This window comes from Hyla sarda, chromosome 10, assembly GCF_029499605.1.
Source record: "Hyla sarda isolate aHylSar1 chromosome 10, aHylSar1.hap1, whole genome shotgun sequence".
Taxonomy (NCBI): domain Eukaryota; kingdom Metazoa; phylum Chordata; class Amphibia; order Anura; family Hylidae; genus Hyla; species Hyla sarda.
In genome coordinates this window covers 47,211,084-47,234,931 of record NC_079198.1, presented here as the reverse complement: position 1 = coordinate 47,234,931, position 23,848 = coordinate 47,211,084, and the positions used below count along the sequence as shown (strand labels likewise).

The 23,848-nt window shown below is 41.6% G+C and overlaps 1 protein-coding gene across 20 annotated transcripts in view; it reads left to right on the top strand.

The window, feature by feature from the left end:
- Positions 1-23,848, top strand: part of PHLDB1 (pleckstrin homology like domain family B member 1) — a 727,524-nt gene that overhangs the window by 653,888 nt on the left and 49,788 nt on the right. For 17 of the 20 annotated variants that reach the window (XM_056544036.1, XM_056544037.1, XM_056544035.1 and 14 more), the window contains 2 exons: positions 17,916-18,001; positions 18,084-18,113. In XM_056544036.1, the coding sequence (XP_056400011.1) occupies positions 17,916-18,001; positions 18,084-18,113 (116 nt within the window). The remainder of the gene's footprint in view (positions 1-17,915; positions 18,002-18,083; positions 18,114-23,848) is intronic. The other 3 variants (XM_056544025.1, XM_056544031.1, XM_056544023.1) reach the window with 1 other exon arrangement.

Below are 23,848 nucleotides of genomic sequence, written 5' to 3'. Positions count from 1 at the left end.
GTTAAAATCCTCCACTATTTTGAATCCTAGGGAGTTGATCTTACATTGTGTCTCTCCCTCTTTTGGTGTATTATGTGTACTATTACCAATGGTCATTTTTGTTGCTGCAAAAAAATGTTTTTAATGAAAGCTTACGGATAGCCTTCTGCATATCCACCTCAAAACCCACACAATCTAAGGATTCACACAACCCGAAATTTAACCCCTTATTCAGGACTTTAACCCCTTAAGGTCTCAGCCAATTTTCACTGTAGGACCCGGCCATTTTTTGCACATCTAACCACTGTCACTTTAAACATGAATAACTCTGGGATGCTTTTACCTTTCATTCTGATTCCGAGAATGTTTTTTTTTTGTGACATATTCTACTTTATGTTAGTGGTAAAATTTTGTCGATACTTGTATCATTTCTTGGTGAAAAATGCTCAAATTTGATGAAAAAATTTAAAATTGAGCATTTTTTTTTTTTTACTTTGAAGCTCTCTGCTTATAAGGAAAATTAATATTCCAAATAAATTATATATTGATTCACATATACAATATGTCTACTTTATGTTTCCATCATAAAATTGACATGTTTTTACTTTTGGAAGACATTAGAGGGCTTCAAAGTATAGCAGCAATTTTCAAATTTTTCACAAAATTTTCAAAATCGAAATTTTTCATGGACCAGTTCTGTTTTGAAGTGGATTTGAAGGGCCTTCATATTAGAAATACCCCACAAATGACCCCATTATAAAAACTGCACCCCTCAAAGTATTCAAAATGACATTCAAAAGGTTTGTTAACCTTTTAGGGGTTTCACAGGAATAGCCGCAAATTGAAGGAGAAAATTCAAAATCTTCCTTTTTTACACTGGCATGTTCTTGCAGACCCAGTTTTTGAATTTTTACAAGGGGTAAAAGGAGAGAAATCTTCCTAAAATGTGTAACCCAATTTCCTATTTGTGTAACCCAAAATACCTCATATGTGTATGTCAAGTGTTCAGAGGGCTCAGAAGGGAAGGATTTTGGAGAGCGAGTTTTTCTGAAATGGTTTTTGGGGGGCATGTCACATTTAGGAAGCCCCTATGGTGCCAGAACAGCAAAAAAAAAACACATGGCATACTATTTTGGAAACTACACCCCTCAAGGGACGTAACAAGGGGTCCAGTGAGCCTTAACACCCCACAGGTGTTTGACGACTTTTCGTTAAAGTTGGATGTGTAAATGATTTTTTTTTCCCTAAAATGCTGGTTTTTTCCCTCAAATAATTTTTTTTTTTACAAGGGATAATAGGACAAAATGCCCCCCAAAATTTGTAACCCCATCTCTATGGAAACACCTCATGTGTGGACATCAAGTGCTCTGCTGGCGCACTACAATGCTCAGAAGAGAAGGAGCACCATTGAGCTTTTGGGAAAAAATTGTTTGGAATGGAAGTCAGGGGCCATGTGCGTTTACAAAGTCCCCCGTGGTGCCAGAACAGTGGACCCCCCCACATGTGGGCCCCCCACATGTGACCCTATTTTGGAAACTGCACCCCTCACAGAATTTAATAAGGGGTGCAGTGAGTATTTACACCCCGCTGGCATTAGACAGATCTTTGGAACAGTGGGCTGTGCAAATGAAAAATTACATTTTTCATTTTCACGGACCACTGTTCCAAAAATCTGTCAGACACCTGTGGGGCGTAAATACTCACTGTACCCCTTATTACATTACGTGAGGGATGTAGTTTCCAAAATGGGGTCACATGTGGGGAGGGTCCATTGTTCTGGCACTATGGGGGCTTTGTAAACACACATGGCCTTCAATTACGGACAAATTTTCTCTTCAAAAGCCTAATGGCGCTCCTTCTCCTCTGAGCAGAGTTCCGTAATTATCGGCGTATAACACGCACTTTTAAAACTTAAATTTAAGGCAAAAAGTCTGCCTGCGTGTTATACGCCGATAAGTCTTCTGGTCACTGATTTAAAGTGGCCGCAGCAGCGTCTGCTTGTTAAGTATTAATAGCACGGCCGCGGCCACTTTAAATCAGTGACCAGCAGCGTCTCCTCCCCGCTCTGTCACTCTGTTGCTGATTAAAATGAGCCCTACCTTGTCCGGATCTGCCCTACCTTTTAATCAGCGCCTCCCGCACTATCCATCAGTGCCTGTGGATAGTGCGGGAGAAAACAAGTGAGTTTTACTTTTCATTTTGCCTACCTCCCTCATCATTCCCTGATTTTTATAGTTTTGTTTATTTTCCTTACCTGGCTGCGCTTCGGCAGGTCAGGTAAGGCGGAGGGTCTTGCAGGCAGTGAAGCAGATGAGTGACGTCCTCTGCCGGCTTCTCTGTGCGGCATCACTGACGTCAATTTTCATTTCCTGTAGTCGCCTCCGAAAAGTGACATCCCTGATGCCGCACAGAGAAGCCGGGAGAGGACGTCACTCATCTGCATCACTGACCCCGCAGCCCGCAAGACAGCCAAAGCGCAGACAAGTAAGGAAAGGGGAAGAGTGGTCTTCAACCTGCGGACCTCCAGATGTTGCAAAACTACAACTCCCAGCATGCCCGAACAGCAGTTGGCTGTCCGGGCATGCTGGGAGTTGTAGTTTTGCAACATCTGGCGGTCCACAGGTTGAAGACCACTGGATGCCATTGGAGGAACATGATGGGGGGATGAAGAGACGGGGAAATGATGAGGGGGGGATGATGGGGGGGATGAGACAGGGGGAAATGATGAGGGGGGGTGATGGGGGGGATGAGACAGGAGGAAATGATGAGGGGGGGTGATGGGGGGGATGAGACGGGGAAATTATGGGGGGAATGAGGGGGGATGATGAGACAGGGTGGGGGGGGATGATGAGGGGGGAATGATGGGGGACATGATGAGACAGGGTGGGGAATGATGAGAACATGATGAGACAGGGTGGGGGGATGATGAGGGGGGAATGATGAGGGACATGATGAGACAGGGTGGGGGGATGATGAGACAGGGTGGGAGGATGATGAGGGGGGAATGATGGGGGACATGATGAGACAGGATGGGGGATGATGATGGGGGACATGATGAGACAGGAAGAAATTATGGTGGGGGGAGGCACTAAATGCTTAATGTCTGTATCGCTAGTGATGGTCTATGACAGGGGGAAATGATGAGACATGGGGGGATGATGAGACATGAGGGGTGGCGATGAGAGGGGTAAATGTGGCACAGGGACTGATAAAAGGGAAGGAATGATGTGGCACTGGAGGGGACGGGAACAAACTGAGGTGCAGAAGAAAACGAAGTTGGGGGGATGATGTGGCATTTAGTCCAAGTCATTTATTTAACATTTAATTTTTTTACTTAAATTTCCCTGTTAAAATGAGGGGGGTGTTATACGCCAGTGCGTGTTATACGCCAATAAATACAGTAGTTCGACCGCAGAGCACTTTATATCCACATATGGGATATGTTCTTACTCAGAAGAAATGGGGTTACAAATTTTGGTGGGCTTTTTATTTTCCCTTGAGAAAATGAAAAATGTAGTGTAACACCAGCATTTTAGTGAAATATATATATATATATATATATATATATATATAATATATATATATATATATTTATTTTTTTTTTCATTTTTCCATCTAACTTTGAAGAATTTTCATTAAACACCTGTGGGGTGTTCAGGCTCACTATACCCCTTGTTACATTCCGTGAGGGGTGTAGTTTCCAAAATGGGGTCACATGTGGGTATTTATTTTTTTGCGTTTTGTCAGAACCGCTGTAAAATCAGCCACCCTGTTCAAGTCACCAATTTAGGCCTCAAATGTACATAGTGCACTTTCACTCCTGAGCCTTGTTGTGCACCCGCAGAGCATTTTACGCCCACATATGGGGTATTTCCGTACTCAGAAGAAATTGCGTTACAAACTTTGGGGGTCTTGTTTTCCTTTTAACGCTTGTGAAAATAAAAAGTATGGGGCAACACCAGCATGTTAGTGTAAACTTTTTTTATTTTTTTACACTAACAAGCTGGTGTAGCCCCAACTTTTCATAAGGGGTAAAAGGAGAAAAAGCCCCCCAAAATTTGTAGTGCAATTTCTCCCGAGTACGGAAATACCCCATATGGGGCCCTAAACTGTTTCCTTGAAATACGACAGGGCTCTGAAGTGAGAGAGCGCCATGCGCATTTGAGGACTAAATTAGGGATTGCATAGGGGTGGACATAGGGGTATTCTACGCCAGTGAGTCCCAAACAGGGTGCCTCCAGCTGTTGCTAAACTCCCAGCATGCCTGGACAGTCAGTGGCTGTCCAGAAATGCTGGGAATTGTTGTTTTGCAACAGCTGGAGGCTTCGTTTTGGAAACACTGCCATACAATACGTATAGTGTAGTGTTTTTAGGGTACATTCGCACTGGCATGTTACGGTGAGTTTCCCGCTAGGAGTTTGCACTGCGGCGAAAAATTTGCCGCAGACCAAACTTGAAGCAGGAAGCTTACTGTAAACCTGCCTGTGTGAATGTACCCTGTACGTTCACATGGGGGGGCATCTGAGCTGTTTCAAAACTGCATCTCCCAGCATGTACTGACAGACCGTGCATGCTGGGAGTTGTGCTTTTGCAACAGCTGGAGGCACACTGGTTGGAAAACCTTCAGTTAGGTTCTGTTACCTAACTCAGTATTTTCCAACCAGTGTGCCTCCAGCTGTTGCAAAACTACAACTCCCAGCATGTACTGATCACGGAAGGGCATGCTGGGAGATATAGTTATGCAACAGCTGGAGCTACGCAACTACAACTCCCAGCATGCCGAGACAGCTGTTTGGTCATGCTGGGATTTGCAGTTTTGCAACATCTGGAGGGCTACAGTTTTAGAGAACACTGAAAAGTGATCTCCAAACTGTGACCCTCCAGATGTTGCAAAACTACAGAGCCCAGCATACCCAGACAGCAAACAGCTGTTTGGGCATGCTAAGAGTTGTAGTTTTGCAAGATCTGGAGGGATACAGTTTAGAGACCACTGTATAGTTGTCTTAAACTGTAGCCCTCCAACTGTTGCAAAACTACATATTCCAGCATGCCCAAACAGCTGTCTGGGCATGCTGGGAGTTGTAGTTTTGCAACATCTGGAGGGCTACAGTTAGAGACCACTGTATAGTGGTCTCAAACTGTACCCTACAGATGTTGCTAGGCAACTCACCGGCTTCCGTAGGATCCAGCCGCACGACGTCGCCGCCCGCCAATCTCCGTCGCCCGCAGCCTCCGGACGGGTAAGTGGATCTTCGGCGCCAGTCCCTGTCGACTTTCCCCGTCCTGCCTGGCCTATTGTGAGTGTGCAGGACGGGGAAAACTAAAGTTAACCCCCCCACCCCCGATCTGCTATTGGTCGTCGCTTCTGGCAACCAATAGCAGGGATAAGAGGGGTGGCATCCATGCCACCTCACTCCTATCCCTTCAGGGGGATCGTGATCCCCCTTATATTCCGGGTCACCAAAGACCCGTAATGACCCGGAATCACGCAAATCGCAAGTGTGAATTCACTTGCGATTTGCCGGGATCACCGACATGGGGGTTCTGATGACCCCCCCTGGGCGTTTGCGGCGGGCGCCGGAATTCTACATGACTTACGCGTACGTCATGGGTCCTTAAGTACCAGGGTGTCATGACATATGTGTACGTCAAGGGTCCTTAAGGGGTTAAGACAGTCTCTACTCAATGCGACATCCGTGAAGTAAACCACCAAGTCCTGATCTCTCATGTCACAGTCTTCCTTTTCGCTGGTCTCCGTTCGACGCCTGAACCTCCATTTGCCTCCATGGTGAGTGTGTTGCCTAAAGGGAGCCCACCTAGGTCATCTGGTCCCGAAGTCTCATCAGATTGACTCGATTCAGATTCGGTGGTAAGATTTTTTGGTCAATTTTTTATTTTGTGGATTATTCTTATTTGATCTTCTCCTCCTTCCCTTATTTTTCTGTGTTGTAATTTATTCCATGTAAATTATTGGTGCATCTCTTTATATACTCTCAAACCTCTTGGTGTTCTATTATTGTCTGCATACAACTGTAGCGAGCTGATGGTCCAAAATAATCGTGTATCACGTTCGGCCGCAACAAAAATGACCATTGGTAATATTGCACATAATATACCAAAAGAGGGAGAGACACAATATAAGGTCAACTCCCTGGAATTCAAAATAGTGGAGGAAAATGTTGGGACAATGTTCACATTAACGGAGAGTGATTCTTCATATGAGATGGTGGCGGATGACTATGGAGCCTCCTTCAGAGGAGGCAACCCCTCTAGGTTTTGTCCCCCTATCCCTCCAGGCAGCTCAATTGATCTTTTTTACAGTGATGTATGTTCTGAAATTAAAGCACTTGTGTATCCGAGAGCAAAGGAGAATATATCTTTTGAGGAGAGAAAAGCTCTCAACTGGCTTGCGGATAGAGAGGATCTAATTGTCTCTAGATCTGATAAAGGTAGCTCCATCGTCGTCTGATACAAGAAAGCTTATGAAAATGAAGTATTCAAACAGTTAAACAATCCTACCGTTTATGAAAAATTTAAAACAGACCCCACAAAAAGAATTATGAATAATTTAAGAACTTTGTTGCTCAAATACGTGGAAAAAAATATTTTGAGTGAGAAGACTGCTGAAAAATTGCTGCCTACTAGTCCCACAACCCCAAGGTGGTATATATTACCGAAAATACACAAGCCCGTGACCCCTCCCCCGGGACGACCCATTGTAGCTGGAGTAGGATCACCAACGGTTTTCCTCTCCAGCAACATAGACTGGTTAATTTCACCCACGCTCACACATATTCCCTCATTCATACGTGACACCGGAGATCTGATTTCTATTCTTGAACCATTTCATTGGCAGGAGGGATTTGCCCTGGCCTCCATAGACGTCGAGAGCCTGTACACCCGCATCCCTCAGGATGCGGGTGTACAGTCTGTGGGCGAGTTCTTTGAGAGCACACAAAAATCTTTTGACTTTATACAATTTGTTACTGAATCCATTGCATATATTTTACAGAATAATTGTTTTAAATATGTGACACAATGGTATAGGCAGTGTCAAGGTACCATACACAATGTATATCATGTGCCTTTGCAAACATCTTCTTGGCTATTTTCAAGCGCAAGTACGTTGTTTTGGCCCTCAGTTTACATGTCAAACACATAAAACTTTTCTCCGTTTTGTGGATGATATCTTCGTCGTGTGGGATGGGACAAAAAGTTCATTTATTGATTTTGTCAGATTCTTAAATGAAGTTAACACCATGAATATATTTTTTACCTATGTATATGGTGGTCAGTCTCTCGAGTTCTTAGATGTAAAAATTTACATTGCCTATAACAACATCATTACATCAGGCTTCAGAAAACCTTCTTAAAAGAATGCACTTCTTCACTGTAAATCGTCCCATCCCACACACACTAAGAACGCCATCCCAACTGATCAATTTATCCGTTTGAAACGGATTAAAAATAACCCTGAATTATACAACAAACAGGCTGTTGATTTAGAAAATAGATTTCAACAACGAGGTTACCCACCTAGAGTAATCAAATCTGCCCCCAAAAAAGTTGATAAAATACCTAGAAAGGATTTGACCCGTAAAAAACTATGAAAATTCTAACAGGTTCACATTCGCCTTTAAAAAATACTCCTATGAACAACCAAATTAAAAAAGCTATAAATAGGTATTGGTACATGCTGCAACGAGACACTGATCTATCACATACTGTAAGTAATAACCCTATTACACGCACACACAGAAAAAATACCACAATACGTGACTACATAAATAAATTACAAAAAAATAAAACGCAGACGAGTAATTGGCTAATGGATAGCCGACCCAGGAGAAATTTTCCCTCTGGATCTTGTTCATTTTGCGGACACAATGGAAAGCATAAATCAGCTATTTTAGGAGGGTATGGGATTGGTATCAAGCTATTTTTTACATGCAGAACTCCATGTGTTGTGTATTGTCTGCCTTGTACTTGTGGTTACTCCTACATAGGGAAAACGATAAGGCCCCTGTTCTACAGGGTGAGAGAGCACTTCAGATCCCTGAGAACAGGGGTAAGAGCTCCATGCCTGATAACCCATTTGTTAGAAGTTCACAATAATAACCCAGAAGCTTTGAAATTTTTTGCAATCGAAAGAGTCGAAACCCCTAAACAGGGACTCACTAAAGATCAAGATCTTCTCAGTAGATAAGTTTTATGGCTCCTGAGAAATAATGCTACTGGTCCGCACAGCCTGAACGATAGATATGAATATCACGGCCTGAACGATTGATATGATAGGTTAGAGGTTTGGGCTGGGATGTGGCAAATGAGGTTCAACACTGATAAATGTAAGGTAATGGACATGGGGAGGAAAAATCCGGGCTGGGATTATGTATTAAATGGGAGAACACTTGGGACGACTGACCTAGAAAAGGACTTAGGAGTCTTAGTTAACAGTAAATTTAGCTGTAAAGACCAGTGTCGGGCAGCTGCTGCCAAGGCTAATAAAATCATGGGGTGCATCAATAGGGGCATAGATGCCCACGACAAGGAAATAATTCTACCGCTGTACAAGTCACTAGTCAGACCACACATGGAATACTGTGTACAGTACTGGGCACCAGTGTACAAGAAAGATATAGTAGAGCTGGAGAGGGTTCAAAGACGGGCAACCAGGGTAATACTTGGAATGGGAGGACTACAGTACCCAGAAAGATGATCAGAATTAGGGTTATTTAGTTTAGTTTAGAAAAAAGAAGGCTTAGGGGCGACCTAATAACTATGTATAAATATATCAGGGGACCTTGCAGAGATCTCTCCCATGATCTATTTATACCCAGGACTGTATCTATATATGTATCTCTACGTTTAGAGGAAAGAAGGTTTCTACACCAGCACAGACGGGGGTTCTTTACTGTAAGAGCAGTGAGACTGTGGAATTCTCTCCCGGAGAAGGTGGTCATGGTGAACTCTGTAAAAGAGTTCAAAAGGGGTCTGGATGCATTTTTGGAGAGTAATAACATCGCTGGTTATGTATACTAGATTTATAGGGACAGAACGTTGATCCAGGGATTTATTCTGACTGCCATATTTGGAGTCGGGAAGGAATTTTTACCTCTAGTATGAGGGTTTATTACCTTCCTCTGGATCAACTCAGTAGGGACTCAGTAGGGATATAGGTTGAACTTGATGGACTCTGGTCTTTTTTCAACCTCATGAACTATGTTACTATGAATTGAATGCACTTGTGTAAATTTATTTTCGATTGGCAAAAATTCCTTTGTTCAAGTGTAGCTACATGTGTACTATTTCCTTGATATGATTCGCAAGAAAGAAATATGTTTTTAATGTGTTTTGCACTATGCATGTTATTTCAGGTGTGGTATTGTTTATATGTATCCATGGTAACCCTTACCTGTTATAAGCACACCTCTTCCTTCACGTCATCAAGCACCGGCCTGACGAAGTGCCTCGGCGCGCAAACCGTCCTTCACCAGCTTGAATACCCCCGCATGTATTCCATCTCGCTCCCCTGCATGTGTACCCGCTTCTACTTTTCATAAGAAATAAAGAAGTCCCTGTTTCAAGAACCTGGTGAGTGCTCCCTATCTGTTCTTCAATATATCTTCTACTGTACTGCATTGCGTACACCACCAGGTGTGCCTTCCAGGGAAAATGCTAGACTCTCGGGAAAGTGCCTTTTTCTGAACAGCAGCAGGTGGCTGGTGCCGAGAACACTACTTTCTTTGTTACATGAATTTCTGGTAATGTTTTGCCAATCAAAATAATTATGACATTGTTTTTTTGTCACAACTTGTAATTCATGTACATAGTAAAAGTAAGCTGATATACTTTGTAGTTTTTTTTACAATGCAAAAAATCATAAAATGAAAAAAAATTTATTTTTTGCTATTTTAACACTATTGTTGCATATATTTAAGCTTACTGAGCAAATAGTTTATGAAATTTATACTTTCAGATGTCTACTTTTTACAGCATTTATTTTTTTTTAATTAACATTTAAAATGAATTAGAAGCCTAACAATTTTACTTGAAATGTAAAAAATGTTGAAAATTTGAAAAGTACATCTTTTTTTATGTGCTATGCAAGTTTGCTGAAACTTAGAGGCGGTAGAACATAGCAACCACCATTTTATATTCACTAGGGTTTTTTTTCACAAATGTTTTATTTGTGGAATATTTTTTTTGTACATCGCTTCTGATATTGAAAAAAATGCACCCTATATTTTATTGAGCAGCTCATCCGTATTTGGAAATACCCCAGCTTAAGCCATATTTGGTTCCTTGGCCGTGTGGCAGGACCTAGGAGAGAAGCACCATTTGGCTTTTAGGGCATCATATTAGGCCGAATGGATTATAGGCCGCACTTCCTGCCTGCAAAGGGTTTTAGCTGCCAGAATCATACAGAACCCCCACAAGTGACCACATTATGGAAACTACACCGCAAAAGTATTCACCTAGACCAAAAGTGAGTACTTTGTAACCATTTCAACCACACAAAAAGGACTCAAAGTCAGTTTGATCTTTGAAATGTGATTTTTTTTTTGCAAATGCATCATTGTGGCACATATTTTTTGTACATTGCACCTGAAAAGTAGGAAATGGGCCCCATATTTTATTACACTGTTGGTTCCATGTTCAACAATACCACCACTTAGGCTGTATTTGGTTGCTTTGCTACATGGTGGGACCAAGAATGAAAGGAACTCGATTTGGATTTCAGGACAGCATAATAAAAATTATAGGTCCCACTCCATGCCTGCAAAGGATTGAACCTGCTAGATCCATACTGCACCCCCACAAGTGACCCCTTTTAACCCTTAAGGACCAAGCCCATTTTCACCCTAAGGATCAGAGCGTTTTTTGCACATCTGACCACTGTCACTTTAAGCATTAATAACTCTGGGATGCTTTTATTTATGAATTTGATTCCAAGATTGTTTTTTTGTGACATATTCTACTTCACCACAGTGGTAAATTTTCGTCGATACGTGCATCATTTCTTGGTGAAAAATTCCCAAATTTTATGAAAAATTTTACATTTAGCATTTTTCTAACTTTGAAACTCTCTGCTTGTAAGGAAAATAGACATACCAAATAAATTATATATTGATTCAAATATACAATATGTCTACTTTATGTTTGCATTATAAAGTTGACATGTTTTAACTTTTTGAAGACATCAGAGGGCTTCAAAGTTCAGTAGCAATTTTCCAATTTTTCTCACAATTTTCTAAATTGGAATTTTTCATGGACCAGTTCAGTTTTGAAGTTGATTTGAAGGGCCTTCATCTTATAAATACCCCATAAATGACCCATTATAATAACTGCACTCCTCAAAGTATTCAAAATGACATTCAGTAAGTGTTTTAACCCTTTAGGTGTTTCACAGGAATAGCAGCAAAGTGAAGGAGAAAATTCAAAATCTGCATTTTTTACACTCGCATGTTCTTGTAGACCCAGTTTTTGAATTTTTATAAGGGGTAAAAGGAGAGAAATCTCCCCAAAATTTGTAACCCAATTTCTTTCAAGTAAGGAAATACCTCATTTGTGTATGTAAAGTGTTCGGCAGGCGCAGTAGAGGGCTCAGAAGGGAAGGAGCGACAATGGGATTTTGGAGAGTGAGTTTTTCTGAAATGGTTTTTGGGGGCTTGTCACATTTAATAAGCCCCTATGCTACCAGAACAGGAAAAAAAAAAACATGTGGCATACTATTTTGGAAATTGCACCCTTCAAGGAACGTAACAAGGGGTACAGTGAGCCTTCACACCCCAAAGGTTTTTGACAACTTTTTGTTAAAGTTGGATGTGTAAATTAATTTATTTATTTTTTCACTAAAATGCTGGTTTTCCCCCAAATTTTAAATTTTTACAAGGGGTAATAGGAGAAAATGTTCCCCAAAATTTGTAACGCCATCTCTTCTGAGTATGGAAATACCCCATGTGTGGATGTCAAATGCACTATGGGTGCATTACAATGCTCAGAAGGGAAGGAGCCACATTTGGCTTTTGGAAAGCAAATTTAGCTGAAATGGTTTTTGGGGGGCCTGTTGCATTTATGAAGCCCCTATGGTGCCAGAACAGCAAAAAAAAAAAGACACGTGGCATACTATTTGGGAAACTACACCCCTCAAGGAACGTAACAAGGGGTACAGTGAGCCTTAACACCCCACAGGTGTTTGACGACTTTTCATTAAATTTGGATGTGTTAATGAATATTTTTTTTTCACTAAATTGTTAGTTTCCCCCCAAATTTTACATTTTTACAAGGGGTAATCGGAGAAAATGCCCCCCAAAATTTGTAACCCCAACTCTTCTCAGTATGGAAATACCCTATGTGTGGACATCAAATGCCCTGGCGACGCAATACAATGATCAGAAGAGAAGGAGCCACATTTGGCTTTTGGAAATGGTTTTTGGGGGCACGTCGCATTTATGAAGCCCCGATGGTGCCAGAACAGCAAAATCCCCTCACATGGCATACTATTTTGGAAACTACACCCCTCAAGGAACGTAACAAAGGGTACCGTGAGCCTTAACACCCCACAGATGTTTGATGACTTTTTGTTAAGTTCGGATGTGTAAATGAAAACCTTTTTTTGTTTCACTAAAATGCATTTTTCCCCCCAAATTTACCATTTTTACAAGAGGTAATAGGAGAAAATGCCCCCCAAAATTTGTAACCCCATTTCTTCTGAGTATGGAAATACCCCATATGTGGATGTAAAGTGCTCTTCGGGCAAAATACAATGCTCAGAAAAGAAGGAGCGCCATTGGGCTTTTGGAGAGAGAATTTGTTTGGAATGGAGGTCGGTGGTCATGTGCGTTTACAAAGCCCCCCCCCCCCCCCCCCCCCGTGCTACCAGAACAATGGAGCCCCCCACATGTGACCCTATTTCGGAAACTACACCCCTCAGGGAATGTAATAAGGGGTGCAGTGAGCATTTATACCCCACTGGCCTTTGACAGATCTTTGGAACAGTGGGCTGTGCAAATGAAAAATTTTATTTTTAATTTTTACCGATGTGAGGTGTAAATGCTCACTGCACCCTTTATTAAATTCCTTGAGGGGTGTAGTTTCCAAAATGGGGTCACATGTGGGGGGGGCCCATTGTTCTTGCACCATGGGGGCTTTGTAAATACACATGGCCTTCAATTCCAGACACATTCGCTCTCCAAAAGCCCAATGGCTCTCCTTCTCTTTTGAGCCCTGTAGTTCGCCCGCAGAGCAGTTTACATCCGCATATGAGGTATTTCCTTACTCAGAAGAAATGGGGTTACAAATTTGGGGGGGCTTTTTTCCTATTACCCCTTGTGAAAATGAAAAATTTGGGATAACACCAGCATTTAGTGAAAAAATACAACATTTTCATTTTCACGTCCAACTTTAACGAAAATGTGTCAAACACCTGTGGGCTGTTAAGGCTCACTATACCCCTTGTTACGTTCTGTGAGGGATGTAGTTTCCAAAATGGGGTCATATGTGTTTTTTTTTGTGTGTTTATGTCAGAACCACTGTAACAATCGGCCACCCCTGTGCAAATCACCTCAAATGTACATGGTGCGCTCTCACTCCTGAGCCTTGTTGTGCGCCCGCAGAGCATTTTACGACCACATATGGGGTATTTCTGTACTCAGGAGAAATTGTGTTAAAAATTTTGGTGGTCTTTTTTTCCTTTTACCTCTTTTGAAAATGAAAAGTATGGGGCAACACCAGCATGTTAGTGTAAATTTCTTTTCACTTTTCTTACACTAACATGCTGGAATAGACCCCCAACTATACCTTTTCATAAGGGGTAAAAGGAGAAAAAGACCCTAAAGTTTGTTAGGCAATTTCTCCTGAGTACAGAAATACCCCATAAGTGGCCCTAAACTGTTGCCTTGAAATACGACAGGGCTCCAAAGTGAAAGAGCGCCATGCGCGTTTGAGGCCAAAATAAGGGATTTGCATAGGGACGGACCTGGATGCAAGAATTACACTTGCCTCCAATACCAAAAATGCCCTACAGCAGTGTTTCCCAAACAGGGTGCCTCCAGCTGTTGCAAAACTTCCAGCATGCCTGGAAAGTCAATGGCTGTCTGGCAATACTGGGAGTTGTTTTGCAACAGCTGGTAGCTCTGTTTTGGAAACAGTGTCATATGAGAATTTTTTTATTTGGGGGGGACTGTTTAGGGGTATATGTAGTGTTTTACCCTTTATTTTGTGTAAGTGTAGTGTAAAGTTTTAGGGTACACTCACACGGGTGGGTTCACAGTGAGTTTCCCGCTGGGAGTATGAGCTGCAACGGAAAATTTACTGCATCTCAAACTTGTAGCAAGAAACTCGCTGTAAACCCGCCCGTGTGGTAGTGATAGTTTTGCAACAGCTGGAGGTTTGCCCCCCCATGTTAATGTACAGGGTAGTACATTAACATGGGGGGGCAAACCTCCAGCTGTTGCAAAACTATCACTACCAGAGGGGGGTTGTAGCTATGCAACAGCTGGAGGCACACTGGTTGCAAAACACTGAGAGTTTGTTACTTAACTCAGTGTTTCCCAGCCAGTGTGCATCCTGTTGTTGTAAGCCTAAAACTCCCAGCATGTATGGTCTATCAGTCCATGCTGGGTGTTGTAGTTTGCCACAGCTGGAGGCACACTGGTTACAAAACACTGAGTTAGGTGACAAACTTCGCAACCAGTGTGCCTTCAGCCGTTGCAAAAACTACAACTCTCATATCAGCATGCAATGACAACTGAAGGGCATGCTGGGACTTGTAGTTATGCAACAGCTGGAGGCATACTACTAACACTCCCAACATGCCCTTTGGCTGCCTGTGCATGCTGGGGGTTGTAGTTATGCAACAGCTGGAGGCACACTGGTTGCAAAACACTGAGAGTTTGTTACTTAACTCAGTGTTTCCCAACCAGTGTGCCTCCAGTTTTTGTAAAATTACAACTCCCAGCATGCCCAGACAGCCGAAGGACATGTTGGGAGTTGTAGTTTTGCAACATCTGGAAGGGCTACAGTGTGGACACCACTGTACAGTGGTCTCCAAACTGTGGCCCTCCAGATGTTGCAAAACTACAACTCCCAGCCTTTGGCTGTCTGGGCTTGCTGGGAGTTGTAGTTTGGCAACTCCTGGAAAGCAGCAGTGAAGAAGCCTTATCCATTTGTCTTTCAGGATATCATTATACAAATTATAGGCCGCACTTCAGGCTTGCAAAGCATTCTAGCTGTCAGAACAATACCGCACCCCCAGAAGTGACCCCATTTTCGAAACTACACCCCCTAGGGCAGTTGTGAGTGCGTTGAGCCCTTATTGTGTGGCTGGAATTATTTCAAAGTCAGTGGAAAAAATTTGAAATTTGCTTTTTTTTCCACAGATGCTTTATGCGCACCATATTTTATTACACTGTTCGTCCAAGACTGGGCAGTACCCCAATTTAGACCATATTTGGTTGCCTGCCTGCCAGGTAGGACCCAGAAGGAGAGGAGACCCCTTTGACTTTCAGGACATCATTATATGAATTATAGACCCCACTCCATCCTGCAAAGGAGCGGAGCTGACAGAATGATACCACACACCTACAAGTGACCCCATGTGGACTGCAAGATTTTTGTTTCAGAAAGAAATATGTATTAGCTGGACTAGGGACCATGAAAAAAATCTCCTCCATGTCTGGGAGGGCGTACTTTCTCAATGCCAGTAATTGTTAGACCAGATGTATCACCTGAGTGTCTCTCCACAAAAAGTTTAGTTAGCCCAGACATGGATCTAAGGTGAGTGTTCACATTGTCAGGCATGTTTAAATGTTCTAAGATTCGAGTTGTCAGTTTTCTGGTGGTACATACTATATATTGCATGTGATACATCTGGTCTAACAACTACTGGCATTGAGAAAGAACGCCCTCCCAGACGTGGATTTCTTTGAACCCAAGACTGTATCTATAACAAGTGGACATCCTCTACGCCTAGAGAAAAAAAGTTTATATACCAGCAAAAAAGGGGATTCTTTACTGTTAAGACAGGGAGGTGGTCATGGTTAACCTCTTAACGATCTGCGCCATGCTGCAGGTCTATGAAGAGAGCTCAAGAGCTAAACTTGCTTCATATTCGTTTGGTTCCAGCTGCTATCAGCAGCCAGGACCCCTGGCTAATGCACCGGACATCAGCGATCGAGCCGATGTCTGGCATTAACCCTTTGTGGTGAAATGGCGAAAATACACTCCCGGTAGCTCAGCGGAGCTGATCGGGATCATCGTGGGGAAATCACAATGTCCCAATCAGCTGAGAGGACCGCGGGAGGGCCCTTACCTGCCTCCTCACCGTCCTGATTGGTGCCCTTATACTCCAGTCAGCCATGGCAGGCCACCATTCAGCTTTCAATCACTGAGCCAGTTGCTAACCTATTTATATTCAGTACAGTGATCCCTAAACTTACAACGGCCTCAACATGCAATCGTTATAACATACAATGGTCTTTTCTGGACCATTGTAACTTGAAACCAGACTCAACATATAATGCTATGGACAGTCCAGATCTGCGAAACATGTCAAAGGCTGGAAGAACTGACCAATTAGAATGGGCATTCACTGGTAAAACCTGTATTACTGAAGCATATGCACTGAATTCCTGTCTAGTAGCTCCTCCCTATAGTACAGGGAGGTACTACATGTTCTGTACTACTCTTAACCTATGCCACAGTTAGCTGCTCCTTTGGACACCAAGTAAGGGCAGCTCCATATTACTTTTTTAGGACATTGCATGCACTGTACAGGAACCTGAAGAAGCTCCTGTCCTCTACATAGACAGTGATTTACAGGTCCCAGCAGCTCTTTCTTACTTTTATATGTAGGGACTTGCTTTATCTATATTAGTTATTTACTTATTTTGTTTATCCTCATTTTTTTCTATTTTTGGATGACATTTTGGTGGCTTCAGAACCAATTACCTGATTTCCATATAATTATGGTCTTGACATACAATGGTTTCAACATACAATGGTTGTCCTGGAACCAATTAATATTACAGGGACCACTGTATATCCTCCCCTAGTCCAAGCATCCTTATTTTATGTACTAACTTTATGTACTATCAAATGCTTTAAAAAAAAAAAAGTCCAGATACACAACATTCACAGCTTCACCCGCTCCAATCTATAACTGATTTTTTCATAGAACCTGATCAGATTAGTCTGACTGGACCATTTCAACATAATCCATATTGAGATTGTTGACCTTCTGGAAGTTTCTTCCATCTGCATAAAGGATCTATGGAGCTCAGCCAGAGTGACCATTGGGCTTTTGGTCAGCTCTCTTAGCAAAGCTCTTCTTCTCAGATTACATAGTTTGCTGGAGCGGCCAGGTTAAGAAAAAGTTCTGATTGTTCCAAACTTCTTCCATTTAAAAATTATGGGGCAACTGTGCTCTTGGGAACTTTCAGTGTAACAGAAATTTTCTTTTTGCCGGATAGTTTTGTTCTGATATTCATTGTCAGCACATAGACAGAGGTGTTTCTTTTGAAACTATGTCCAATCGACATAATTTACAGCTGGACTCCAATCAAGGCGTATAAACATCTCAAAGATTATCAAGAGAAGTGGGAGGCCTCAAAGCTATATTTAAAGTGTAATAGCAAAGGGTCTGAATACTTATGTCCATGCAAAATTCTTGTTTTTCCTTTCTAATAGATCTGAAAAAAAATCTAAAATTCTGTTTACACTTGGTCATTATGGGGTATTGAGCGCAGAACATATTTAGGCACAAGGCTGCAACATAACAAAATGTAAAAAAAAATGAAAAGATCTGAAAACTTTCCAAATGCATTGTATGTCTGATTGTATACATATATATTGTTTTTACTGTTTATTGTTTCTTTTCTGTTTTCTTAAAGAACATTTTTATTTTTTTGCTCACTTCACCCTTACTTTACTTGCAGACAAGCATGAAGCAAGGCTAAAAGGTGTCATCTACTTCCAGGCTATAGAAGAAGTTTATTATGACCATCTTAGAAGTGCCGCCAAGGTAATAGGTTGTTCACACGCCATGCTATTCATTTATTTGCGGCTAAAAGTAGTATTAAGTAACATCTTCTCTATCCTTACAGAAAAGAATTTTTAACCTCAGTCTGGCTTCTGTACGTATATTGCATCCCAAGCCATTTATGTACTTGTCCATATACCTGACTCTGCTAAAATAATCCCAAAGACAAGTGCAGTCTAGAAATAACACTGGTTCAGAACATGTGTTATGTTTCTGTGATGATGCTTTGTAAGCAGCTCACCTTCAGTTTTTATTATTAACTGCATGTTACTTGTTCTAACATTATTTTGACTTCTAGACACATTTATGTTAATAGCAGGCTTGTAATCCTCTTAGCCTGTTTGTGTTACTGATGCTTTTTGCACCCTCTTCTGCAGCAGTGATGCATGGATCTACAGTATTCTATAAATGTTGATGGTCCAAGAACCCTGTAAACAAGTTAATGCAAAATATGAACAACTATTTGAAGTAATATTTGATTGTTCACATGAGCGGCATTTGACAGGCTCTGCTGCTACTTCAGCTAGAACACCCAGCAGATGTCTTTTGAAATAAACACCACTTGTTTGTTTACTATTTTCACAAACCATATTTATATATAAAATTATAAAGAGTAAAAAAGGTATAGGGATTTAAATGCCTATACCCTTTTTCCTCTTTATCATTTGCTTAAGTAGTACATGCATAACTTCACTTCATAGTGTCTGCTCATTCAGTATCATGGATATCTTGGCAATCTGTCAGCTCTATATCTTACTCAGAGCTTGTGTCAAAGAGGTGATGCCAAGAAAACTCCCCCTTCCCTCCCTGCCCTGACTGATGTACATGGCTCAGTGGTGGATGCAAAGCCCTGTACGTCATTCAGTCAAGGCAGAGAGGGAAGGGGGAGTTTTCTTGGCATCACCTCCTTTACACAAGCTCTGAGTACGATATAGAGCTGACAGAGTAAGAGAGGGAGAAGATGTGCAAACTGTGCTCTGTCCCCTTGACACACAAAATGTTTTTAACCTATTCAGGACATGTACAGGTACACCCTCAAGTCCTGGTACTTAAGGACCAAGGGCGCTGCGTACTGATGTCTTATCCCCTTAACGACGCAGGACGTATATTTACGTCCTGCGCCGGCTCCCGCGATATGAAGCGGGATCGCGCCGCGATCCCGCATCATATCACGTCGGTCCCGGCGCTAATCAACGGCCGGGACCCGTGGCTAATACCACACATCGCCGATCGCGGCGATGTGTGGTATTAACCCTTTAGAAGCGGCGGTCAAAGCTGACCGCCGCTTCTAAAGCTCAGTCGGGCTGTTCGGGACCGCCGCGGTGAAATCGCGGCGTCCCGAACAGCTGACCGGACACCGGGAGGGCCCTTACCTGCCTCCTCGATGTCCGATCGGCGAATGACTGCTCTGTGCCTGAGATCCAGGCAGGAGCAGTCAAGCGCCGATAACACTGATCACAGTCCCTATGGGACCTAGAACACTGCAAAAAAAATGTAAAAAAAAAAAGTGTTAATAAAGGTCATTTAACCCCTTCCCTAATAAAAACCCCCTTTTCCCATAAAAAATAAATAAAAGTGTAAAAAAAAATAAAAATAAACATATGTGATATCGCCGCGTGCGTAAATGTCCAAACTATAAAAATATATAATTAATTAAACCGCACGGTCAATGGCGTGCGCGCAAAAAAATTCCAAAGTTCAAAAAAGCATATTTTGGTCACCTTATACCATTAAAAAATGAATAAAAAGTGATCAAAAAGTCCGATCAAAACAAAAATCATACCGATAAAAACTTCAGATCACGGCGCAAAAAATTAGTCCTCATACCGCCCTTTACATGGAAAAATAAAAAAGTTATAGGGGTCAGAAGATGACATTTGTAAACGTATAAATGTTCCTGCATGTAGTTATGATTTTTTCCAGAAGTGCGACAAAATCAAACCTATATAAGTAGGGTATCATTTTAACCGTATGGACCTACAGAATAATGATAAGGTGTCATTTTTACCGAAATATGCACTGCGTAGAAACGGAAGCCCCCAAAAGTTACAAAATGGCGTTTTTTCTTCGATTTTTGTCGCACAAAGATTTTTTTTTTCGTTTCGCCGGAAAGTAGAATTGGCGACGCAAAAAATAAGCCATAATATGGATTTTTAGGTGGAAAATTGAAAGGGTTATGATTTTTAAAAGGTAAGGAGGAAAAAACAAAAGTGCAAAAACTGAAAAACCCTGAGTCCTTAAGGGGTTAAGCAGATTTGAAGTGAGCGCGGGAGGGTCCCCTTACCTGGTGCTAATCACCGAGCCAAAGATGTAGCCTGGCTTAGCCAGGCTATGTCAGTGGATTGCTGATTTCACTGTTATGCCAAATTAAAAATTTTAAAAAAAATTGTTAATTATGTAAAACCCTCTCCCCTAATTAAAAAAAAATTAAATCAAATTTTCCCATTTTACAAAAAAAAAAAAAAAAAAGGCCTTCTATTACTTATCAGCTGCTATATGTTCCAGAGAAAGTGGTCTAGTTTTTCCAGTCTGACCACACTGCCTACATACAACAGTTGATAAGGACTGAAAGGATTTTTTTAATGAAAGTAGTTTACAAATCTGTATAACTTTCTGGCACCAGTTTATTTGAAAACACTTTTCTCCTCTGGAGTACCCCACTAAGGTCTGAGCATGATATAGAGCTGACAGATTTCCTTTAGTGAAATGTTTACATGTTTGTCTACATGTTCAGGCACCTTTTCTGCAGCTGATTTTACTGCCCATTGACTTCAATAGGTAGTCAACATAGTAAACATGTATGGGTAAATTTTTGTTTGTTCCTTCTGCTTTTGATGGCACCATTGGCTCTGTTGTTTTTATTGCCACACTTCCTGTCAAGCGCACATACTGAAATGGACATCTCATTCTTAATAGACCTGTAGACATGAATTGTCACCAACAAAAACACAAAAGTGGTAAATAGCTGTGCATCATCTTATACAACACAAATGCAAAACAAAACAATAGATTAAATAAACACTGAATCTTTATTATAACACTTCAAAGACATACAGTATGTCCATAAACCAGAGGCACTATGCACATCACTGGACAATGCACAAAGATGCAACTAAACATTGGCTGTTAATGGTAAAAAAAAAAAAAAAAAATACAATAAAAAAAGGAAGACTGCATATATCAGAATAAACAGTACAAAACAAGCAACAGCATTGTAAAATGGTGCAGACCAGACATTGCATATGAGAATAAAGAGAAAGATGCCAAAAAGACTAGATGAAATTGTATGCCAAATACAGAGTGTAATCCCCTGTGCGCTTACCCAAATGTACGTTCCGCTATGGGGAGCTTCTTCAGGGGTTGTGGCTAACTTTGGGTGTTGTGCTAGTATAAAAGTCAAATGACAGCCAATCAGCATGAAGAATACTGTGATAGATAAGAGTAACAACCAATACATAAAACTACCCATGATACTCAAGTGTCAGCAGGCACCTGTTTCTGATAACCAACCCGCAGAACAGTGCTAATAAGGGGCAATCGCAGCAGACAAGCTCACCTGGCCCGTGTGACAAAGACGCAGAACGCAGAAGTGTGGAACATCATATGACCGCAATAGAATCAGATTACTCGAGACAGCGTACATCGCTGCCAAAGGGAAGTAGGGAATTTGCATGTGCAGAGAACACAGACTGACTCTTAAAAAGAAAAGACACGCACAGAAGACGGACATAGACAGTGATGCAGCACACACACAACATACCTCCGTGCAATAGTGACCACTACACACACATGACAGATGGCACCAGACCAGACAGTGATACATACAAAAGTAAGAAATAGTGAAAATAAAAATGAAGTAAAAAAAAATTTAAATTACGAAAGGTGAAAAGATGGTAAAAAGTGTAATGTGTTAATGGGAACAAGTATATGAAGGAAATATGTGTGGCCTAGGCAAATAGGAGTGGAAATGCATGTGGCTACTGGTTAAAGAGAGAGGGGAAGAGATGAATAGTAAAATAAAAAGTAAGTGGGAGCAGCAAATAGGAAGAAGAAAGGGCAACTGAAAGAATGTAAATAGTGAAAAGAATGTGTACCTCGCAACACAAAATGTGTAAAAGAAAAAAAGAAGGAAAAAAAAGGTGCGAATAAATGTTATAGAATAAAAATGTATGCATCAAGGGTGGACTGACAACTCATGGGCCCCCGGGCATTAGGGTATCATGGGGCCCCCCCAAGCACCTCACCCATATAAATGTCCCACCCACTTTTGATATGGAAGGGGTTAATTTATTTTAATTAATTTTTTTAACCTTTTATTAAACTTTTTTTTTTTTTTACACTTTATTGGTCCCTTAGGGGACTTTTGGGAGTAATCAATAGATTCCTCAAACAGATAAATGAGGTTCCATAGAACTTAATTGATCTGTGTGCTCTGCAATCCTTTGGTAGAGCCATGGACAGGCAGGAAGGAGAGGTTAGCCCTCCGGCTACCTCCATAGTGGATCATGCTGCGGGGGGGGGGGGCGATTCACTCCACTCCACTAGACCACCAGGGATGGTTTGAAGCTCAGCTTAGACGCTGCTGTCAGCTTTGACAGCTGTGTTCTAAAAGGTTAATAGGTGACCCCAATGGTGGCCCCTGTGACTGATGACAGCTGGGGGTCATCGGGTATGGAGCGGGCTCGAGTCAGGAGCCAACTTCATACACCCAGAGCGGCACCATGACAGACTAGGTGCAAAGGAAGGGCTCAAAAATCTTCTCGGGGTGAAGAATTATTTTTTTGTATAATTGAAAATAAACACCATTTTTGCTTCTTGGGGGGGGGGGGGGTGTTATGGTATATTTTACAGTTTAAAATTACACTTTTCATTCTTTGGTTCAATATGAATACAATGTCACCCAATTTATATAGGTTTATTTTTCTACTTTAGAAAAATTATTACTTTTTGTAAAAAAAAATTATGAATATTTACGCTATTCACTGTCATCCCCACACAGTGGCTCTACCAGCAAAATACAGCACTGGAGTAAAATACATGGAACTCAGGATCAGTACAGGATAAGTTATGTAATATATGTCTACAGTGACCCCACCAGCACCAGCAGAATAATTAGTACAGCTCTGGAGTAAAATGCAGGATAAGTAATGTAATGTGTGTCTACAGTGACCCCACCAGCAGAATAGTGAGTACATCTCTGGAGTATAATACAGGATATATCTTCGGATCAGTACAGGATAAGTAACGTAATATATGTACACAGTGGGGGAGATTTATCAAAGGATTTAGACTGGTTTTTCCTGTCTAAATTTGTCGCACAGAAAGTCGCAGTCTAAATATGTGTGACTTTTCTGCGACTTTTGCTGTAGAGGTTTTTTAGAACATGATGCATGCAAGTCTATTTTAGACGGAAATGCATTGGAAAAGTGCGACTTTTTTGCGACAAGTCGCATCTGCCCAAAATACGCTGAAATGTCAGACCATGTTGGAGCAGGTCTAAATGCAGTTTAAGCTGTAGACCCTGAAGTCTGAGCACAGAATTTATCAAGGGCTGTGAGACCTTTGATAAATTAGGAGCACAATAGACAGGAGACTACCACATACGCTGGTCTATAAGCATACCCAGAATAGACTAGATTAGTAAATGTCCCCCTGTGTCTCCACAAGCTGAGAAGTGAGTGCAGCTCGGGGTATAATACAGGATGTAACTCAGGATCAATACAGGATAAGTAATGTAATGTATGTACAGGGTGACCTCACCAGTAGAATAGTGAGTGCAGCTCGGGGGTATAATACAGGATGTAGTATTTTCTGAAATAAAATTATACC